The 19,849-nt window shown below is 50.1% G+C and overlaps 1 protein-coding gene across 6 annotated transcripts in view; it reads left to right on the top strand.

Moving 5' to 3' along the window:
* DENND1A (DENN domain containing 1A) overlaps positions 1-19,849 on the top strand; it is a 531,115-nt gene that overhangs the window by 476,181 nt on the left and 35,085 nt on the right. For all 6 annotated transcript variants that reach the window (XM_027556228.1, XM_027556226.1, XM_027556227.1 and 3 more), the window contains one exon: positions 1,687-1,818. In XM_027556228.1, the coding sequence (XP_027412029.1) occupies positions 1,687-1,818 (132 nt within the window). The remainder of the gene's footprint in view (positions 1-1,686; positions 1,819-19,849) is intronic.

Raw genomic sequence — 19,849 nt, 5'->3', positions numbered from 1 at the left:
TTCCTCATAGCTACCATAGCTCCATTTTACAGGTGAGGAGACTGAGGCTCAAAGATGTTCTGTGTTTCTTCTTTAATGCATTATTATTTAGTAAGGGATCACTTTCCTCCACGTGCCACCATTCTCTGTATTTAACTCAGTGAGAACAATCAATTGTCAAGTCTTTTATGTGCAGAATTTAATGAGTACTAAGGGTATGTGTCTTGTTGACCAAAATGTGTATTTGTGTTTGCAATGAAAATAGTTCAGTACAGTTGCTCAGTCGCCTCTTTGCAACTCCATGGACTGCAGCATGTCAGGCTTCCCTGTCCATCACCAACTCCCAGAGCTTGCTCAAATTCATGTGTATCGAGTCAGTGATGCCATCCAACCATCTCATCCTCTGTCTGTATTTATTATTTTATTCTAGCTGTGAGTTATTTTTACTTAGTAAAAAAAAAAAAAAAAAAAACGATTTAAATGTTTTTTACTTGTACATTTATTCTCTGCCTTGCTTAAATGAAGATTTAAGCAACTTTCCTGACTTGAATAAAGCCATATGATCCTCACTGCACAAGTCGGCACTATCCACGTCCTGAAGAACCCACGGGGATGGTCAGCTGCCAGCGTTAGGGAAAGGAGCGTCACTGCTTTTTGCACATTGTGGTTTTTCTTTACCTTAAAATTTGACTTTATTTATCACAAGCACAAATTAAATGTGAATTTCTAAATTAAAAAAAAAGATGACACTGGCTCCCTAAATTTTCTCCAGGTCATAGAATCCTAACTCAGACTTAAGTGTCTTTCTTCATTCTCTGCTGAAAAGACTAAGGCTAAGGAGGGAGCAGGAACACACGGTTTTCACAAACAGTAACGTCATCAGTGAACAAATGCGGAGAAAATGTCCACACTCACAAATCATCAAAGTCATGCAAATTAAAACAACAACAAGGTCTAGCTTTTCACCTCTTAAATTAGCAATACATTTTTAAAACGGTATGGCTAACACGCATGGTGAAACTGATAATACATCCATTGCTGGTAGTTGGTGTAAATTGGAAAGCAGTTTGGTAGAATGAATAAAAAGCCTTAATAATGTGTATATCTTTTGATCAAGCAGTTGCATTCCTATGGATTTCTGTTAAAGAATTAATCTAAAAGAAAGAAAGATGGCAGTGTTTATCCCTGTGATGTTTAAAAAAAAAGTTTAAAAAAAAAATTAGGAGCAATCTAAATGCCCAGTAGTAGTAAAAATGGTTTATTAAATTATTGAGTATCTGCTCAATGAAATATTATGCATCCATTAAAATGATCATTCTAATGACTGTATTGTACCATGGAAATGTTTATAGTAGAAGAAACAGAATGTAAAATTATGCACGAGTTGTGATTGCAAGTAATTTTTAAATGCCTGCATGCAGACAGAGTGAATATATAAAAATTAAAATAACTGTGTGAGGTAGCAGGAGGAAAGGTCTTCCCCACTATTGTGAATTATTATGTTGTCTTTATAATATAATGTGCATGATTTTGGTTTCCCTAAGTGAAAGGGCCAAGTTAGCCTTCCATTTCCTCCATCTCTAGCAGGAGTGTCCGAGAGGGGGTTCTCTGGCAGGCGTCTTAGCAGTGGGGTGGGAAAGAGCCCCTGTGCTCATGGCAGGGGCCATAACCCAGACACCAACCCCGCCATGGGACTTCTCCTTGCAGGACATCACTGAGAATGGCTGTGCCCCCACCACAGAAGAGCAGCTGCCAAAGACTGCGCCGTCCCCACTGGTAGAGGCCAAGGACCCCAAGTTCCGAGAGGACCGGCGGCCAATCACAGTCCACTTTGGACAGGTATGTACCTGGCCCCTTGCCTGGCCTGGGCTTTCTGTTGTTTTAGCGGACGATATAGCACATGTAAACAGTTTTTCATTTCAGCTCTCTCTGACAAAACAAAAAACTCCATGGAGTTCTGCACATTGTCAAAGGTTCACTTGGTAGAAACATGTTTCCAAAAAGGTGAATTTTCAGAAATTTTGAGAAGACAGTGTGGCTCTGGTCATAAACCAGCTCAACTGTTAAGTGAAGTCATTAAATGCAGCTGCTGCCTCCCCATTCCAAGGCACTCGGTTTAAGGTGCCTCTGTTAGCTAAGCATCTCATTAGAACGCTTCAGCATCCCAGGCCCTTCTTTGCACCTTCAAATAAAAGACAACAAGTGAAGTCTTAAAAAATCAATTAGGAGTTCTTTATTAATATACTTCCTGAAAATCAATATTGGGGGTCGTGCTTCTCAGAGTAAACACCCGCACTATAATTCTCATGATCCGATTCTGTAACCAACTTTTTTCAACCTGAGCATTTAAAACATTGTTCAGTTGTTTGATTTTTTTTTTTCCTCTTAAGTAAAACATAGAAACTGAAATTTTTCTTATCCATGTCCTATCAGTGGTTATATTTTTGGTTAAAAAACATTGTATACCCTCCTCTTCTTCTCTTGAATTGACTCTCTTGATGAGCCAAAGTCATAATTTCTTGATTTGTGAGAAATGGCTCTGTTAGCAAGCTATGACTATAATAAGAATTTGCACGGTTATTCATTCTTAAGTCACTTGATTCTTAACCATTAATTAGATGAAGCGTGATTAAAATAATCTTCATGATTTTATCTTTAATATGATGCTATGTTATCACCTAAAAGATCTAGAAGCGTGCATTTAAAATGTTCTTGCTTTTAACAGACATTTATCAAGTGCCTGCTATGTACCAGACTTTGAGCTATTTAGAAATGAAGGGAACTAATGAAACTGTTGTGGTGGGTTATTATGGTGAGGGATAAGTTTGTTGAAACACAAGAATCTTCTTCTGTGATCAATATTTTTAGATAATACATTCATACATCTTAAACTTGGAGATATCCATCCCCCTTTTCTGATTTTACACTTTAAAGGGACGTTATAAAAATTGAAGTGTAGTATAGGAAAGAGGCATCCACAGGGCAGTGCTCACTTGATTAATGAGTATCTTCAAATTTCATCAGTGTTTGCACCCCAAGGAGCTGCCCCTTCCTGGGGTTCAAGCCCTGTTGGAGGAATCTGCACCCTAGTTCTCTGACTGTGTTTGCTGAAAGCGCAGCCCCCGGTCGGTTGCTTGTCGCCAGCATGGCACTCCAGAGCCAGCTTCCTGCTTTCCTTTGTCCTCATTCCTGCACACACTAACCTTCCCATGAAAAGAGCCCCTCTCTGGAGTTTGGAGCCCATTACAGAGAAAGAGGGGGCGGGGGAGAGGGATTTCATGGTGTTAAACATTCCATTTTCGAAACACAAAAAAGGAGGCCCTATTTGAAATGGAGAAAGACCTTCTTTCCATTTCAGCGAGAAGTAGAGATGCTTTAATGTCATTCCCAGCTAAATGCAGAATAAGAGTGTGTGCACGCATGGGTGGGGGATAAACAATTAAAAAAGCCACCCCAAACTCTGTTGAAATAAGAGCTGTCTGTGCCTTCACAGGTCTGTAAACTGGAGAGGATGAAAGTGGCTTTTTTTCCCCGTTTGTCACTTCCCTCACGTGGCTGCCAGCATTATGCAAGTGTACAGGAAGGCAGGGTTTTTTTTTTTTTTTTAATGCATGCATGCGGATTAAGGTCAAGCCCCAAGTATCAGCCATGCAGCGGGCTCTCCCTTCCAGCTGCAGCCACAGAGCCTACCCACAGCCGCGAGATGCCTTAATTGAGACGTGCTGTCAAAGTGACAAACACATTTGCATACAGTCTACACTCTATTTATTTTCTCTGGAAAGGTCTACAGTCTGCTGTTGGTTGAACATTCTTAATCAGTTTGCTGTAAGTGAACTGCCAGCCAGCTCACTTGTGCCACAGCTTCTTCATTAAGTGACAGATTAGCGGCAGGGGGGATGGGCCAGGGAAACCCAAGACCCCTTTCTTTTAACTCTTTCCAGCTTTGCCCTGGTGCTAGCTTGGCCTTCAGTCCTTCCCTGGGTACCTGCTTTGATGAACCATTGACCAGAATAGGCAGTGTTTCTAGAGCACCTTCTACCGGCAGGCATGTGTTTCAGGGGCCGTACATTCTCAAAGAAGCCTTTTGAGTTCCATTTCAGAGTTTTTTGCCACACCCTCCTCTGTGTTCTATCTGTACTTTTTTTTTTTTTTCATTTCATATTTTTCTTTAAACAGACTCCAACCTGACATTTATACTAATCTGACATTTTACTTTCTTAAGCAGTGATGTTGATAAACCCACAGATTATCAATACTGGCCCAATATTTTCATAAGGTCTATCTAAAAAAATAAGGTCCATCCATGTGTTACCTAAACTACTCATATAGCCCTAATAGTACATATTCTCCTTTTGGAAAACTTGTGTCATTTCTGCCATACCCTCTGAGGAAGAGGTCCTTAGCTGTATTTCGAGCCAGAGTCAGAGCTCAGGGACCTTCCCAGGACCATATTGCCAGCACAGGACGGTTCACCCCCAGAGCCCACTTCAGTTCCCTCACCAAGCAGAGACATCAGCTTCTGTTTGAAATGTCCAGTAAAGCTACTGTGTTCCAGAAAAATAATTTAAGCTAGTCAGACAGTCCACGCCAACCTCAGAAAGACCCTTGCCTTGAGTCTGTGTTCCTGTGGATTTCATTCTTTAAGAACAGTTAGCTTTCCACTGGGGGCAGAGACTAGTGAGGTCTTGATTACATTCATCCCTCCACCTTGCAAAGTTAGTGAAGCCAGCCAGGGGACTCCATGGAGACCTGTGGCCAGTTGCAGCAGGGTAGGGGGTGGCCTTTGCAGAGCCCTCAGGGGAGAAAAGGTACTTTCTTGCTTCTGCTTCACTGGAGCTTCTTCTTTCAAGATTATGACCGTTTCTCCCTTTGATTCTGCATCTGTTCATCCATGTGTAAAATAAATAGATAGATAAGTCCTTGTGGGATATAATAAGGGTGACAGACCAGCAAATGGACGCCCAACCCAGAGTGACGAGAACACTGAGAGAGGTGAGCTCAGGGCTCTCTGAGGGCCCCCACAGGGACATCCTCTTCCCCTGCAGGCCCATTGTCTGTGGACCTAAGCTGGGCCCTGTAACTAAAAGACAACAAACTGAACTCTCTAGCCTTTCATTTCTTTTCTAAAGCAGACATAATGTAACACCACTCACAGTTCATCATGAGCCATGTCGATGGTTCCAAACAAGGTCAAGTAAATGGATTTTTAGTTAGCCTCTGCATCCTTATCTAATTTCTTTAAAGAGTTCAAAAGTCTCTGACTTGAGAATATCTTTTCCTACCTTGGAAAATGTTTAGGTCTAAGGAGGCTGTAAATAACTTTTTTTCTCTCAAGTTCAGAATCAAATGAGAAAGAAAGCCCGGGAGACAGTCAAATGAGATAAGGATGCCAGTTTTTTGTTTTTTTACCAAGAAGCTAAAAAGAGAATATGGCTTTAGACCTGAAGCCAAATGGGCTTGCTCAAACCTCATCTCTGAATTGAAAAGACTGAGCTATGCCCCACAGGAAATGTGGGCAATTTCAGGTGGTGCCCAGGGTGCCTGTGCACTGGCAGCTGTGTGTGTGTAGCAGGGCGGGGGGCGGGGGAGTGAGCACCAGGAGCACAGAGCATGCTCAGTTCCATCTCCCAGACTCAATGGAGACGCTCTCCCCTCCTGGCAGCTGAGAGCCAGAGGGCCCAGAGAGAACCTGAGGTGTCCCCATGCTTTTCTCTCCTGTATGAAGTAGGCCTGCTCTCCTCTCTGTGGCTGGGGAAGGAGTGAGGAAGCCCTGCCCTCCCCAGCAGGGTCTTGGTGCCCCTCAGCCAGACACCTTGCCTTAACTCTTCCCCCTCTGAGGAATTAGCAGAGGGAGCACCCCTTGGAAACTGCTGTGCTCCCTGTATTTAATTAGGTAGACAGGCTACTTGGTACTCATTCACTTCTGTACTTATCTAATTTTTTTTTTTTAACTTAGAAGACATTTACATTTATTTTTACTTTCCCACATCACCAATCATGGGTGTGAGTGGCTTGTATCCCTATCGGGAAAATATGGCACTATCGAGTGACTATTGTATCCAATGGAGAACTCAGTCTTTGGTCACATCATTCAGGGCTCCTGGCTTTGGTCCCATCCACCCCTCTTTGAAAAGACCTATGTACTAATTTAGTTGAATCTTTTGTTTTCTTTGGCTGCACTGGGTCTTAGTTGTGGCACGGAATCTTCCTTGCAGCGTGTGGGAGCTAGTTCCCTGACAAGGGATCAAACCTCGGTCCCCTGCATTGGGAACACAAAGTCTGGACCACCAGGCAAGTCCTTAATTGAATCTTTGATGTCAAGTGGTAAGGAAGATGGTCTCATAAATATAGTACAGATGGGGAAACAAGCCCAGAAGACATTTGCTTGAATTAGGAGCTAATTCTTATTCCACCACCAGCAGCAGCCCTCTTCTCTCAACTGAGTTGAGCTCTCCCTCGCTGGCTTTGGGGACCGCACTGACAGTGGCACCCAGGGACACTGGGTTCTGGTCCTGGGCACGTGCTGCTGTGGGCCGTGGGCCTCGGCCAGAGACTGGGCCTTCTCAGGAGCTGGGAGGACAGGGCAGACCCACTCTGGGACCCGCTGCATTGTGTTACGCCTGGTTGATCCTACAAACAAAGTAATTGCCTGCTTTCCAATCTGATAGAATCCAAAAAAATGTGCACTGAAACGTGTCTGTTCTCCCAGTTGAGCAAAGCTTTCTAAACCTCTTTAACATAAAGTTTGAAAAGCCAGTTAAACCAAAGCTCAAACTAAGCGCTACCATGGCTTCTGGAGGCCTGGGATGGAGTGGTTTGGATACACCCTTAGGATCTGCTCCTGGAATGCGGTTGCCTGTTGTCTGTGCATGCGGAGAGTTCTGACTTTACAAGCGTGAGCCAGGCTGTTTAGTGCCAGGCTCACGCTGGGCTGGAGAAGCTGCCCTGCCAATGAATACCTTCCTGGCACCCTCAGCTCTTGAGGAACCCCTCCACCCCATTGGGCTTAGAAGTCACACAACAATTCCCTTCAACTCCACCGTTGCCTCCCACACACCTCCAACCGAGGTTCTCATCCTTCCCGACACCTTACCCCACAGGCTGAGGGTACACTCCCACCCACACGGGCCCCTCCTCCTCCACCTCCCACCGCAGTGAGGTCCATCCAGGAACCCGGGTCTGCTCCCCACCACCCTGCCAAGCCTCTCCCTTCTGCCCCCTGACACTGCCCAGTCCCTCGCCTTCCACACCTCTGACACAGCAGTGGGTCAGGCTGTTACCGCTCACTTGGACTGAGCCACAGCCTCCTAACTGACCTTCAGACTCAGCTGCGCTGCATCCCCATACAGCCTCACTTGACCCACACACCAGTGGCCGTGCCACCTCCCTGCCCTTCGCCTCCCCTGAAGGTTCCCCGTCACCCTTGACGTAGACCATGAGGCCCGTGATGATCTATCTGCCTGTCTGCCCTCAGAGCCGGTCCCTTGTGTAAATCCTCCCGACTGAGTTGGCTGCTCCTGTCTTTGTCCTACCTCAGAACTTGGCACATGCAGTGCATCTCACACAGCTTTGTAATCATATCTTTAATGCCTTCCTGTCTCCCCCAATGAGAATGTGAGCCTGGAATGTCCACCACAGGGCTTGGCACTGACCTGGCCTTCAGTAAACGTCTTAGGGTTTTATTATTTATGTGGATTTTTAAACTGATTAATAACTGATTATTGTTTAAGTACTTTCTGTGTATCCAGGTTATTTGGTTTTACTTCAGTTGCTATGCTTATAATTCCATTCATTTGGAAAAAGGAAAATGAATATTCCATTAGTGGTCAAAAGCAAATTCCAAATCATTTTCCATAAATAAGGGTTTTGTTTCCAAGTAGAGACAGATTTGTATTATAGGAATTTAGATCCTGTCTCATTCCGTTTTGTGTTTTTATGAGCTCCTAAGGGCTAGTCCTAAATGCCCCAGGAAAAGAGGGGAGGTGAGGGGCCTCTGGGACACCCCAGACTCCCAAAATGAGTGGACCTGGAGAGGAGGAGAGCTGGGGAGAGAGCAGGCAAGGGAAGGGAAGGTCCAGTGCCCCTTGAATTCTTCCCAGAAAGCAAAGATTTCATCTGTAAAAGAGACTAAGCTGTATAAACAAATGCAAAATATGAACTTGGATTTGTTTTTTTAAGCATCAAAGATATTCTTTGAAAAGTTCAGAGATCTGAAGATGGACTGGGATGTTAGGTGACATGATAGAGCTATTGTTGATGTCATGGTTTTTAGGGGCTTATCTTTATGCCTCAGGGGTGCACACTTCAGTATTTAGGTGACGTCTGAAACTTGCTTTCAGAATGGTATGGCCAAAAAATTACACACACACACATATGTAACAGCCATTCACAGAAAGAGAGAGAAAGTAAATATGGCACCACCACCCCAATGCCCCCAGGAGTTTAGCTGCTGAAAGGCAAAGGCTGATCAGCTGATGGAAGCAGTGTGGTTGAACATAAAGCATCAGGCAGCTCTGGGCTTAAATTTTCAGTTCTGGCACTAACAAGCTGGTAACCTGCCCTCAGTAACTTAACCTCGGTGAGATCAGTTTTCTCAGCTTGAAGGTGGGGATAATAATATTCACATCACAGGCCCTTATAGGGATTAAGTGAGGCGCTGTCTGCCTGGTTCTGTGCTGCACACGGGTGCTCAGTAAACATCGGTCGCTTCCTCCAGTGGAGCAGAAGCAGAGCCAGATGTCAGTCACCCACGGACAGGGCCTCCCAGCCAGCCTGTCTTCCCAGCACCCGTCACCCGGCGTCTCTCAGAACATACACCCCTCAGTGGCAGCCACCCCAGCTCACGCACACGTGTAACTGACCCACGTGCCTACGCTCTTGTGGAAAGTCAGCACTAAACCGAGGAGGGCTGGCATCGTGGGGCAGAGGGAGAGGCGCTGGGGACACAGCCAGGAGACGGTGCCCAAGTCTGACTCAGACACACGAGCGGCAGGGGCCAGGGCGCAGGCTGGGGTACCAGGCGTGAGTGAGAAGTGAACGCTGTGGTCTGCCGGTCAGAGTGCCTTCTTGGCCTGACTTACCAGCCGCGCCTGCACAGACCACAAGGCAGAGCCCTCTGCAGGCTGCCCCTTCAATCCCTGTTGTTTCCAAATCATATTTCCCCCTTTTCCATCACTCCTTTTTCCACTCTTTCAGCCATGACTTTGTGTGAAAAAGCAGGCACGTCTGGGGTGGTCTCCAGCTCCATTCCCTCCAGCTCCCGCTTGCCGGCGGCAGGGTGACTGGAGGGCAGCTGTGCCCTCAGCGCCGGCAGGCGGCTGCAGAGCTCTTTTGACTCACTCTCTGCCATCACCCACAGCGGTGTGGTCCCTTGTGGGTTTGTCACGTCTGTCTGGAGAGGGCAACTGGTGGGACACATGTGGCCTCACTTTCCCAAAAAGTCCAGGTAGCCCAGAGACAGCTTTCTGATGCAGAATTAACAAGGCCAGGCTTTGCTCCCATGAGCAGCCATGTTCGACTTCAAGAGGAAAAACTTGCCAATCAAAAAAGGGAGGTCAGATTCTGGAAATTCATAAGGATTGAGTTGAAAATCCAAGCAATTTCTTATTAAACATATGATGTTGCCTTCTCAGATAGTATTCCTCTTGCCACAAGGAGTTCAAGGGCTCCTGGCATGCCATGGAAAAGCTGAGCAATATCAGCAGCCAAATGAAAATCCAGGTTCAAAATTGCAATTTGCTTTCTTAACTCCACCACGTGACTTCAATTCAGCACAAGTTAGGGGGACTGCAGAGGGCTAGGGGGTAGTATCCACCCCGCTTCTGCTAGGTCTTGGGCACTTTCACAGCAGTTGGAGCTCCTCTTATGGTTGAAGAACAGTGAGGGAGTGGAGGGCGTCCGTGATGTTGAATTGCTCACCATGTGCCAGGCACCTCGCTGAGACCTGGAGAAGTGGGTCTGTGTCCCAGTTCAGGTGCCAGGCTGGACAGTTCCCACAGGCTAGCCCACTTAGTCCTTTCAGCCACGGCGGGTCTCAGGTATTGTCTCCTCTGCAAGGCCCAGAGAGGTTAGGGGATTAGCCAAGGTTTACAACTCAGAAGCACAGTCAAGATTCAAAGCCATTTGTCTATTAATAGACCTCAAGTTCAAACCCCAGCTCTGTGCCAAAAACCCGGCAGTTTCCTGCTGGTTTTGTCGTGATGGGGTCTGTGCCACAGCCTAGGTGACCCAGGATCCCAGGATGTTGAACCACAGGTAATCCTTGTTCCTAGTTTCCTTCCAGACCCCAGGCCTTCTTTAATGTTTCTGGGCCTCAGTTGACACCAACACAAGAAAGCCGGTATCCTGCACCTGGTGTACACTGCACACCAAACCCATCACTAGACACGAAAGGCAACTGGGTACTTTCTTGGGGTTTGCATGCAAGGTAGAAACTGGACATGTGTAGGGCTTAGTACTTAGGGGTGGCAGGAGCTAGTCCAGTCCCCAGGACCAGGGAATCTATGTCAGTTAGGTTACTTTGTTTGCAAGGGACATGAACCCCAAAAGAGAAATTGTTTCCTCATACCAGCTTCAAGTATGGCTTGATCCAGACATTAAATCTCATCAATCAGACCCGTATTTGGCTGCATTTGGCTTGGCCTCCTCTGCTGGTGCCGTTCTCAGGGGACTTTCCCTTCCTTGTGGCCAGGTAGCTGCAGCAGCTCCTGGCCATAACCTGCCAGGAGCAAGACAGTGGGAGAGAGTCACTTCCTAGTGACTGCCGCAGAAAGCATGGGGTCACATGCTGGTCTTAGAGTCCGTCATCGTGGCCAAGGGTTCCCTGGGTGCCAGGGGTAGGGCTCTTCCTGAAACACACACTAAGACGTGAAGGAAGGGTGGTTCCTGGAAAGGAAATCAGGGGGCCTGTTATCCAAAGGGCAAACAGATTAAACCGATAAGTGTGCACAGAGGCCAAACAGGAGCCATCGTCCCAGGCCCTTGTCCTCCTGTCTGATGACAGAAAAGTTCATACACAGAGCAGTGAGCAATCTTGAAATCAAGAGCATACATGGTAGAGAATCAAGGTCAGAAGTCAACCAGGCACCAGATAGAGAGGGGACAAGTGAGCGCATGGCAGGGAGGCATGTACAGGGGTACACTCAGGGCTCACAGGTTACAGAGATGGACACGGTTGCCTGTGACAGCTTCCAGGGAGTGGGGTGTGCCAGGCAACCAGGGCCCAGGAGCGGAGAAGGAGCCAAGGTCACTTGTTCAGCAGATAATCATGGATACCCATTCTGTTCCACACCTGTGAAAACGCTGATGATCACACGGCCATACCCTGCCTTCAGGGGGCCCACAGTGTCACAGTGAGTGATTTAGCGTCATCCTGTGGTCAGAATCCATCTGGTGTGTGATCATGTCATGGGCCGTCTCAAAATTCCTTTTTGTTTGTTTTAAACATCAACCAGTTTGGTTTGAGGGGGGGTGACTCCCCGCCAACATGCTCAGGAGGCGCCCATCACCTCATCACTGCTGACTTGCTGGAGATTCCTGTAGAGTAGACGCAATGTTTAATGAACACCCTTGCTCTTCATCAGCTTCAAGGACTGGGCAGAGAGCTCGTTGTCCTAGTTTATGTGGAGCAGCTTTCTTCAGGCCATGTCTCAGATACTTGGTGAAGGTTCTGAACCTGAGAGACCAAACACAGCTGCCGTTGTAGCCTGTTCTAGAATGGGGTAGCAACTGACTTCAGTTAAGCCCTGGAATTCCCTATGCCTTGTCCACGCACTCCCCATGGCTTTCTCTGGCCAGTTGCAGTAGAGGATTCTTGCCTTCTAAACCGTTCCTTTGGCCCAAGGTAGAGCCTCCAGAAAGGTCCAACTGAAACACACCAAGGAATGGAAATCAGGCCACCTGGCAGGAAACTGGTGGTTGGATGAAGTTCGAGTCCAACAAGGCAGGAGTTCTGAACTGGGCTTCCCACCAAGGGAGCTGTCTGTTGTCCTCCTTCCCTTGGACCGAGCTCTTCCCCAGCTCTGGCCTGTCCCCTGACTCCCCACTCTACGGGGAACCCAGCTACCCCTGTGGTTTCCATCATTTTCTTTGCTCTGGCAGCTCCAGTGTCTGCTTTTCATCCACTCCTGTCTCACAAGCTCCATTCACTGCACTGTCTTAGGCTGTCCTTGGCCTTCCCCAGACCTGCCCCACCTTGGTTCCACTTGGATCAGTCCCACTATGCCCATGCATCCGTCATATCCCAGGGGTTGCCCGTCACTCTCGTCTGCTGATCTGGGAGGCACAAGGGGCATCAGAAACATCAGCAAGTAGTGAGATAGGCGAGCCCTTGAGCCCTCTGGAATGGGGGTCCCTCTCCAGGAGTCCCTCCCCAGGCACGGACATGCTGGATGATCAGGAGGACGTACCCAGTCCCCCAGACCCCTCCCCAAACCCTGCCCACAGCCGGGCCTGCTGGGCTGGAGGCACCTGTGTCCATGATGTCAGGCCAGTTCCTTCTCACCCACAAGACTCTGCTAAGTGTCCCCACCCGGGGCAGGGTCCCTGACTCTCCTGAAGTGCCCAACACAATTCCATATTCATGCCTTCACCCGCTGTTTGTGGGTATCTGCTCCAGTCCAGGCCCCGATCTGGTGCTAGGGGACCCAGAGACAAATCTGCTCCTACTGTCTCCAGTGCAGCAATGTCCTTCCTCTTCTGTCCAACTAACAAAATGCCATCAACCTCTCAGGGCCCACAAGGCTCCCTGACTCCTCCCAGGAGAGCCAGCCCCTCCCGGCTCTGGACCAGCACTTTCCCTGTGCCAGGCACACTGTCCCCAGACACGAATAGTGGCCACCTCCTCCCCGTGACCTTAGCAGCCTCCTAGGGCCTGTGCAGATGAGTTGCCCAGGGAGTCTAGGGAGCGACTGAGTGGTGAACACTGACTACACAGAAGGCCCTGAGTCATGCAGAGGGGAAGGCAGCTCTGTGCACTCCCCATGCCCTTGAACCGCCAGTCAGTTCAGAGAACAGGAGAGACCAAAGAGGGGAGGGCTAGCTGTTGTTCCGCAGGCCTGTGTTCACTTGAGGACCCCTGCGTGTAGTGCCGTGCGAGTGCAACAGGCCTCCTGCGTCCCCCAAGTCTGTCTGTGTTCAGCAGTGTGACAGCGGGGCCTCTTTGCCAGAGGACTGACCAGAGCCCAAAAGCAGCATTTCTTTTAAGGTCTGTGCTGGAGCAGCTCCCTGCCAGGGAGAGACTGAGCCCAGCAGGACAGGAGCAGGAAATCTGATTCAGCGAGACCAGAGGAGGCATTTTCTCAGATTAGAATTCTCTGTGCCAAAGGTGGAGAGTTTATCCCAGCAGGGAAGGGGAAATAAAACATAATATATTGGAAATAAATTCTATCCCACAAGCATGATCCTCCAGGAGAGTCAGCTCAGTGTCGCTGGCGGTCCCCACCCCGCGGCCATGGGAGCGCTGTGCCAAGAGCTCCCTGTCGCCTTGTCCCCCATCAATCCCTGAGCCCTTTTGGGGATGAAGTGAATGATTAACCTGGCCGTGCTGGAGGGGGTGGGATGGGAGGTGGTGTGACAAGGGCTGCCTGGGAGGTGACAGGATGAGGAGGGGTCAGATGGGTCACGTTGGTTTTCATGCTCATGCAGACCTACTCGTGGAAGCCAGCCCCCTCAACAGGTGTCACCTCCCTGAGTCTTCTCAACATCCTATGACATCAGTACAGTTGTTATTATCCCCAGAAAGCTGATGCTCAGAGAGGTCAAGCAACTTGCCCGAGATCACACTGTACGTGGCAGAGCGAGACTTCCAAACCAGGCCTCCCTGACGCTGGAGCCCAGGCCCTCCCTCACTGTGCCTCTCTCATCGAGCCTTCTGCCTCAGATCTCTCTGGTTCCTGGGGTAACTGGCTGTGGCTGCCAGTGGTTTGGGACATGCTTAGAATCCAGCAGTGCGGCTTAGGGTGGCTAAGGAGGTCAAGGTCACTGTTCTGTTTCTCCCCAGAATAAACCTAACAGAGCCCCGAATTTCTTCACACAGGGGTAAGAACACCAGCGGTGCTGCCCTTCTGAGTGCCTGCTGGGCGCCGGGCAGTGTGATCGGTGGGTGTTTGCATTTTCTCACATCATCTTCCCCAGACTGATGCAGGAAGGACCATGACTGCCCCAGTTCTCACTGGGGTCCGGGACCTTACCCTAATCCCCTGGTTGGCAGGATGGATTCAGATTCAGGACCCCGCCTTCTTCCACCACACCGCTCAGCTCGCTGGACCTGGGTCAGCTTGGTGGCAACAGCAGCAAAGGCGGCCTTGCCAGCCTCCTGCCCGCTCGACCTGAGATGGCACTGACTGTGTCCCTAACTCCGGCCATTGTTTTTGCCGGCTTAGTTTTATTGTCGGTCTGCTTAATTCCATGTCTTCTGGAATATCAAATCATTTTGTTTATACTATAAAGAATTTTAAAATACAATAAAAGTACTAGAAGAGAATATGTAAAAGGGACTTCTCCTAAAGGATCGCTGATTATATCTCACTTAACATGCGAAGTGTTGGGGGATTAACATTGCCTTGAAGCAATGTAAACTGTATTTTTGAGACCTTACTGCCCATCAGCCATATGGTTCCATGGTCACAGCCACCTGGTCGCCCTCCTTGGGATGTCCTGGTCCCTCACCCCTTCTCAGTGGATCCCTGTTTTCACTCTCTGGAGAGGTTGATAGCGAACGTTTCCAGAGGGGCAGTAAGTTGACCTTTGGCAAGATGGTGCCTGAGGAGGCAGCTGGGTAAAGCGATTAGCAGAAGGCAGGAGACGGTGGTGCTCCAGGACAGAGGGGCACCTGCACCCCTGAGCTGTCTACCAAACACCTTCCATTGCCCAAGCCGTGATGACCAGCTAAGAATTCTCCCCCTGCTGCCCTCCTGTCTTTGTGGTTAAAAAAGCTGATGCCGGGCAGAACCCTGAGTTACTTTTTTATGCCCTCAGCGCCTTCTTTCACTTATCCAGTGTACTATGAGGCATGTTGGATTCCAAGCCCTGTCCAAGTCCCCAGGGTCACAAAGGCATGAGATGTGTGTCCTGCCTTCTTGGCACTCTTTGTCTGGGAGACACAGTGAACAAGCCATATGCAAAGAGAAAAGCTAGTGGATATAGGTGTTCTGACTGGAGAGAAGTCCTGAGAATGTCTGGGGAGACCAGGGGTGCCTTCTCAGTGACTTTTCTGCTGAATCTTGAAAGATAAGTTGTACATCAGGTGGAGCCAGAGGAGGAGGGCATCCCAGGTAAAGAGAATGACATAGCAAAGAGGAGGAGAGTCCCAACTCTTCAGAGAAGCAGGGGCTAGTGTGGGGCAGGGAGAGGCCAGGAGGTAGCTGGGGAGGGCCAGGAGTCAGACTGCAGAGGTAGTTGGTGACCAAGCCTTGGGGCAGCTTGAATGGTATCTCTTGGGTGTCAGGAGCCAGTGCGGGCTTATATTCGAGGGAATGGCCCCTGGAGGATCCACTCTGAGCTGCTGCAGGAAGGGGAGGAAGCAGGTGAGACAACTAATGGCACTGCCAGCATTCTGGCAAGAGCTCATGGATGTGAAGATGAGGGGACGATGGGAAAGAGGTCCAGGAGACCAGACAGACAGAGACCGCAGTCCACTGGATGCCCTCCCTGGGAGCTGTTGTCTTCACCGTGGAATGGCACAAGGCCAGCTGCTGGCTGCATTTCTCTCCTCCAGCCAGCATGCTCTAAAGGGAGGTTTGAGGTGCAGCCTGCAGTGAAAGCTGCGTGTGTTAGGATGAATGGGATCACTGGAAAGGCTCTGTGGAGAGACAGAGTGGCCAGCTGGGCAGAGACAAGGTACCTCCAGCCTCACTGTCCTGCTTTTTCTGCAGGACTGTCTTCCATCCGCCTTCCTTTCCCCCCTCACTCTGGGGCCTGTAACCAGGGTACCCATGGCTTACTCTCACCCCATGCCCCATCCCATAGCGAGGAAGGTTAGAGCTCCTTCTCGCTGGGTTGCCAGCTCTTCAGCATCCCAGGGCATTTCTGCCAAGGATGATGTACAATATTATGCTAAACCAGCTTTATGGGCAGCCTCTTAAAATGCAAGCCTCTGCCCGTGATGGATGGAGAACATCCAGTTGTTTAGCCAACCACTTACAGTTTGTTGCAAACCCGTAAGAACCACACAGGGGTGTCTTGTTAGGCTTGTTACGCCAAGGACCCCATAAATAAATAGCAGAGTGTGTCTTGGTACATCAGGGCTGGAGTATGGAAATAGAGGCACTGCATAAATAATACATACTTACAAAATAAATACATCAGTACGTTAGCGTGAACAGCCATAACCAAACCACCCTGCGTAACAACCAGGAGAAGCTCCGGGGCCCGCCATGTGATTGGCTGCCATCCATCAGTGTGCATCAGCACTTGAAATGACCACCGAAGGGAGGAGGTCCTCCTGCGTGCTGACCTCGAGGTCTTGGAGTCGAGGCAGGTGGTGAGATTGCAGGTGGGCGCCCTGACGCGCAGCTCTGCCGCCAAGGTGTGCAGCCTACCACGGCCGTGTGTTCCTGCAGCTGGCTTAGGGTCTGCCGCCAGCAGAAGGCTGCTGAGCACCGAGGAGCGGGATGTGAGGGGCTGTACCTCCAGGAAGACAGTCGGCTTGCGGGGGAATCGGATTTTCTCATTATGCACATTCACTCAGGCTTAGGAGTTGGTGGGTCGACTTTTCAAGGGACTCTCACCAGAGCCCTGAAACTTTCAGGCTGGGCTGCGTTTTCAGAAGGTTGGTTTCCCATCTCCCACTGCCCCCTTCTCGAGTCGTGAACCCCACTGGGCATCCGGCTCCAGCATCCGGAGCTCCAAAGAGGCAGCTGACAGAATGGCCACGGGAGTGGGTGCCCCTCCCCTTGGTTGTAATGGCACAAGACTGGATTTCAGTATTTTAAATGAAAAATATATGCAGTTAGCTGTGCGCTGACAATGTCCTTGAGGATTTGACAGTGAGATTTTCCAGCAGTTGGTCTTCGTTAGGATCCTGGCGGTGTTTAATAAGGCAGTCGAACTGCTGGCACCTTGGGCTCCTGTTTGTTCTCCGAGGGCTCTGGGGCTGCTGCGGTAAGCACATCGACCAGAGCTGATCATTACAAGGGCGTACGCCACCATGAATAAAAATGTCACACGTTTTCCCATCTCACAGCGGTACAAAATGTCAGTCCTGTCAAACACACGTTGCAGGGAGCTGTGTGCAGTCCGTACAAATTGGAGAGCTGCATATCCCCCCAGCCTTCTGATATTCTTCATTTGAAGCTGAAGAAAAACAGTTGTTAACCTATTAGCTAGGATTTTAAACTCTGCTGAGGCGGTGGAGGGCTAGACTTTGACACAGATAGAAATGTATTCCAGGGTCCAGGAATTTTAAAACCAGGATCTCCATCCATTTGTTCTGAGGGAAGAGAGGGGAAAAAAAAAAAAACCCATCTCTGTCTGGCAAACCTGACTGTCTTTAACAGACATGGGGGAAATTTGACATGAAATATATGGGGGGTATTTCACATCTAAGCTTCCCACCTGTGCATTCTCCTCAGAAAGTCTTGCTCTTTGGGGTGGCCTTGGGCTCAACCCGTTAGACCGGGATGCCTGTAGGTTGGGAGTTTTTGCTGATCAGAAGCAGGCCGTTCCTGATCAGAAACATCGCCAGCTTAGTGGACAGCAGCATTCAGTGACAGGATGACAGCCAGTTGGTCCACATCGGTCAAATGCTGGGCGACGGTCTTGCTGACCATTTGAGGCTACTCCCGCGGTCTTGGGCAAGCATCTACTTTGCACTGACCATGCACAGGCCTTGCACCTAGAGCCCAGGATCCTGACGTGACCAAGATAACCATGGCACTTGTGAAGAGCCCCTTGTCTTTAGCGGAGGGACAGAAGAAAGAAGCCTGGCTGCATCCAGTCAGAAAGAGAGGGACAGCGTCTGGGAAGGGGACAGAGGCTTGAGGGAAGAGCTGAGCCCACCAGGTTGGCAGGTGTGGGGAGGGCACACAGAGCGAGCACGTGCCTTGGGAAGGGCTGTGGCACAGAAGCACAGGGCAGCCCTTTGTGGGGCTGGACAGGGGGGCTGCCTTTGGTATGATGGGACACGGAGCTGGTGGGCCAGGGACCGGATCTTGAATAGCCTGTCGAGGACTGCCTACAGGATGTGACCAGTCCCCCAAGCTGTGGGTGGGCTGGGACGGGGGCTGCCGGTGGCAGGGTGAGCCATGTGGAAGCTGTCATAATCACCGGACTCCCTTTCTGGAGAATCACAGGATTCTGTGCAATTCTGTCTGTACAACTGCAGAATCAGGAGAAGATGTTTATTTTAATTTCCTAGCAGTGTACTGCTTGGGGTAGACATCATTCCTGAGATGATAAATTAGCCTTGGTTTTGCTGAGTGGGCCCTGGCCCTTAAACGTACTGAGCAAACCCTCCCCAAGTCAGGATGCAGGCCTGGGGACATGTAGGTGGCTGCAAAGACGAACATGTCTGTGTGGTCAGAACAGACCTAGCAAGGCAAAAAGCTCAAGGATACGAGGGGTAGGGGGAAGAACTCCACCAGGAGTGGGGAGCACCCTCATCCTCAAGGGGTAAATTTCAGCATCTTCCTCTGCCATTTGTGCATCAGGTCTGATGGAAGGAGTGTGGGCTTCTTTGGGGTCAGACTTAACCTGAGTCTGGAGCCTGGCTCTGCCACCTGTTAGCGGTGGGGCCTGGGCAAGTCACTGAGCAGTGCAGCCTCAGTTTCTTCATCTGCCAAATGGGGAGTTTTACCTTCTCTGCAGGTTTGTTGAGATCACTAGAGACCTTCCAGGTAGAACTTCTAGAACAGAACCTGGAACACAGCAAGTGCCTCAAAACAGCCACCCACCCCCCGACCCGCCACTGCTATCAGAGGGGGATTCTCCCTCCCAACATCTGGAAGCCCCTCCTCGCATTGCCCCCTCCTGGGAATGTCACCCAGGCACCCTTGATGGCATCCCAGATGGCTGCCCCGCTGTGGGTAGCAGTGGAGCCCCCGCCCCTTGCTCCTGTCTGGGCAGAGAATGGCACGCGTCAGCAAGGCTCCTGGCCCCTGCCCAGCCACGGCCACATCTGCTGCCCGACCTCAGGCCGCCAAGGGATGCCACCGATTGAGGCCGAGCAGCTGCACCTGACTAAAGACAAAAGGCCCCCCCTTCCCCTGCCCCACTGCTGGCCCTCCTCCCTCCCCCGCCTCTGTCCCCCAAGCGGCCGGGGTCACCCGGCCCCCTCGCTGCCTTCCCTCCCAGCTGCCTCGCCGCTTTTGTTCAGCATGTGAACTTCCCCGTCAGCCGAGCTCCTTGCACGGGAAGTAATCAGGGATCTTGACAAGGCTTCAAACCACAAATGCCACTACAAATTAACCAGCACCACTACAAAATACTACTCCTGTCAACATCGGGGAAGAATGCTTCGCTCTCGGGACCAGGCGAAACCGTCTCTCAGCTCAGCTCTCACTCACGGGCCCGGTGGAGAGAATGGCCTCGCAAGGTGACTTGTTGAGGTGGCTGAGTCCCTGGCGGCCTCTCTCCAGGGACACCGGCTTCCAGACCCAACGGCAGGCGCTTCGGCTTTTCTTCGAGGGCCACATTCAGTCCCCAGCCCCCCATCGAGGCTGCCTGAGGAAGGTTAGCCACGGGCACATGGGACCTGTCTCCAGAGTCTGACAACCAGCGCTCGAAGGCCAGCCCCACCAGCTTCCTAGTGCAGTGTGCCGACTCAGGCAGGAGAGGTCACGGCCGCACCTCTGTCTGGAGCTTTAGAACTGACTGGGATATACTGGGTAACCCCTGGCCTGTCGAGGGTGCTCCAGGGTGCGGCCCCGCCCCG

The sequence above is a fragment of the Bos indicus x Bos taurus genome, chromosome 11 (assembly GCF_003369695.1).
Source record: "Bos indicus x Bos taurus breed Angus x Brahman F1 hybrid chromosome 11, Bos_hybrid_MaternalHap_v2.0, whole genome shotgun sequence".
NCBI lineage: Eukaryota > Metazoa > Chordata > Mammalia > Artiodactyla > Bovidae > Bos > Bos indicus x Bos taurus.
This window is presented reverse-complemented; position numbering and strand designations above follow the sequence as displayed.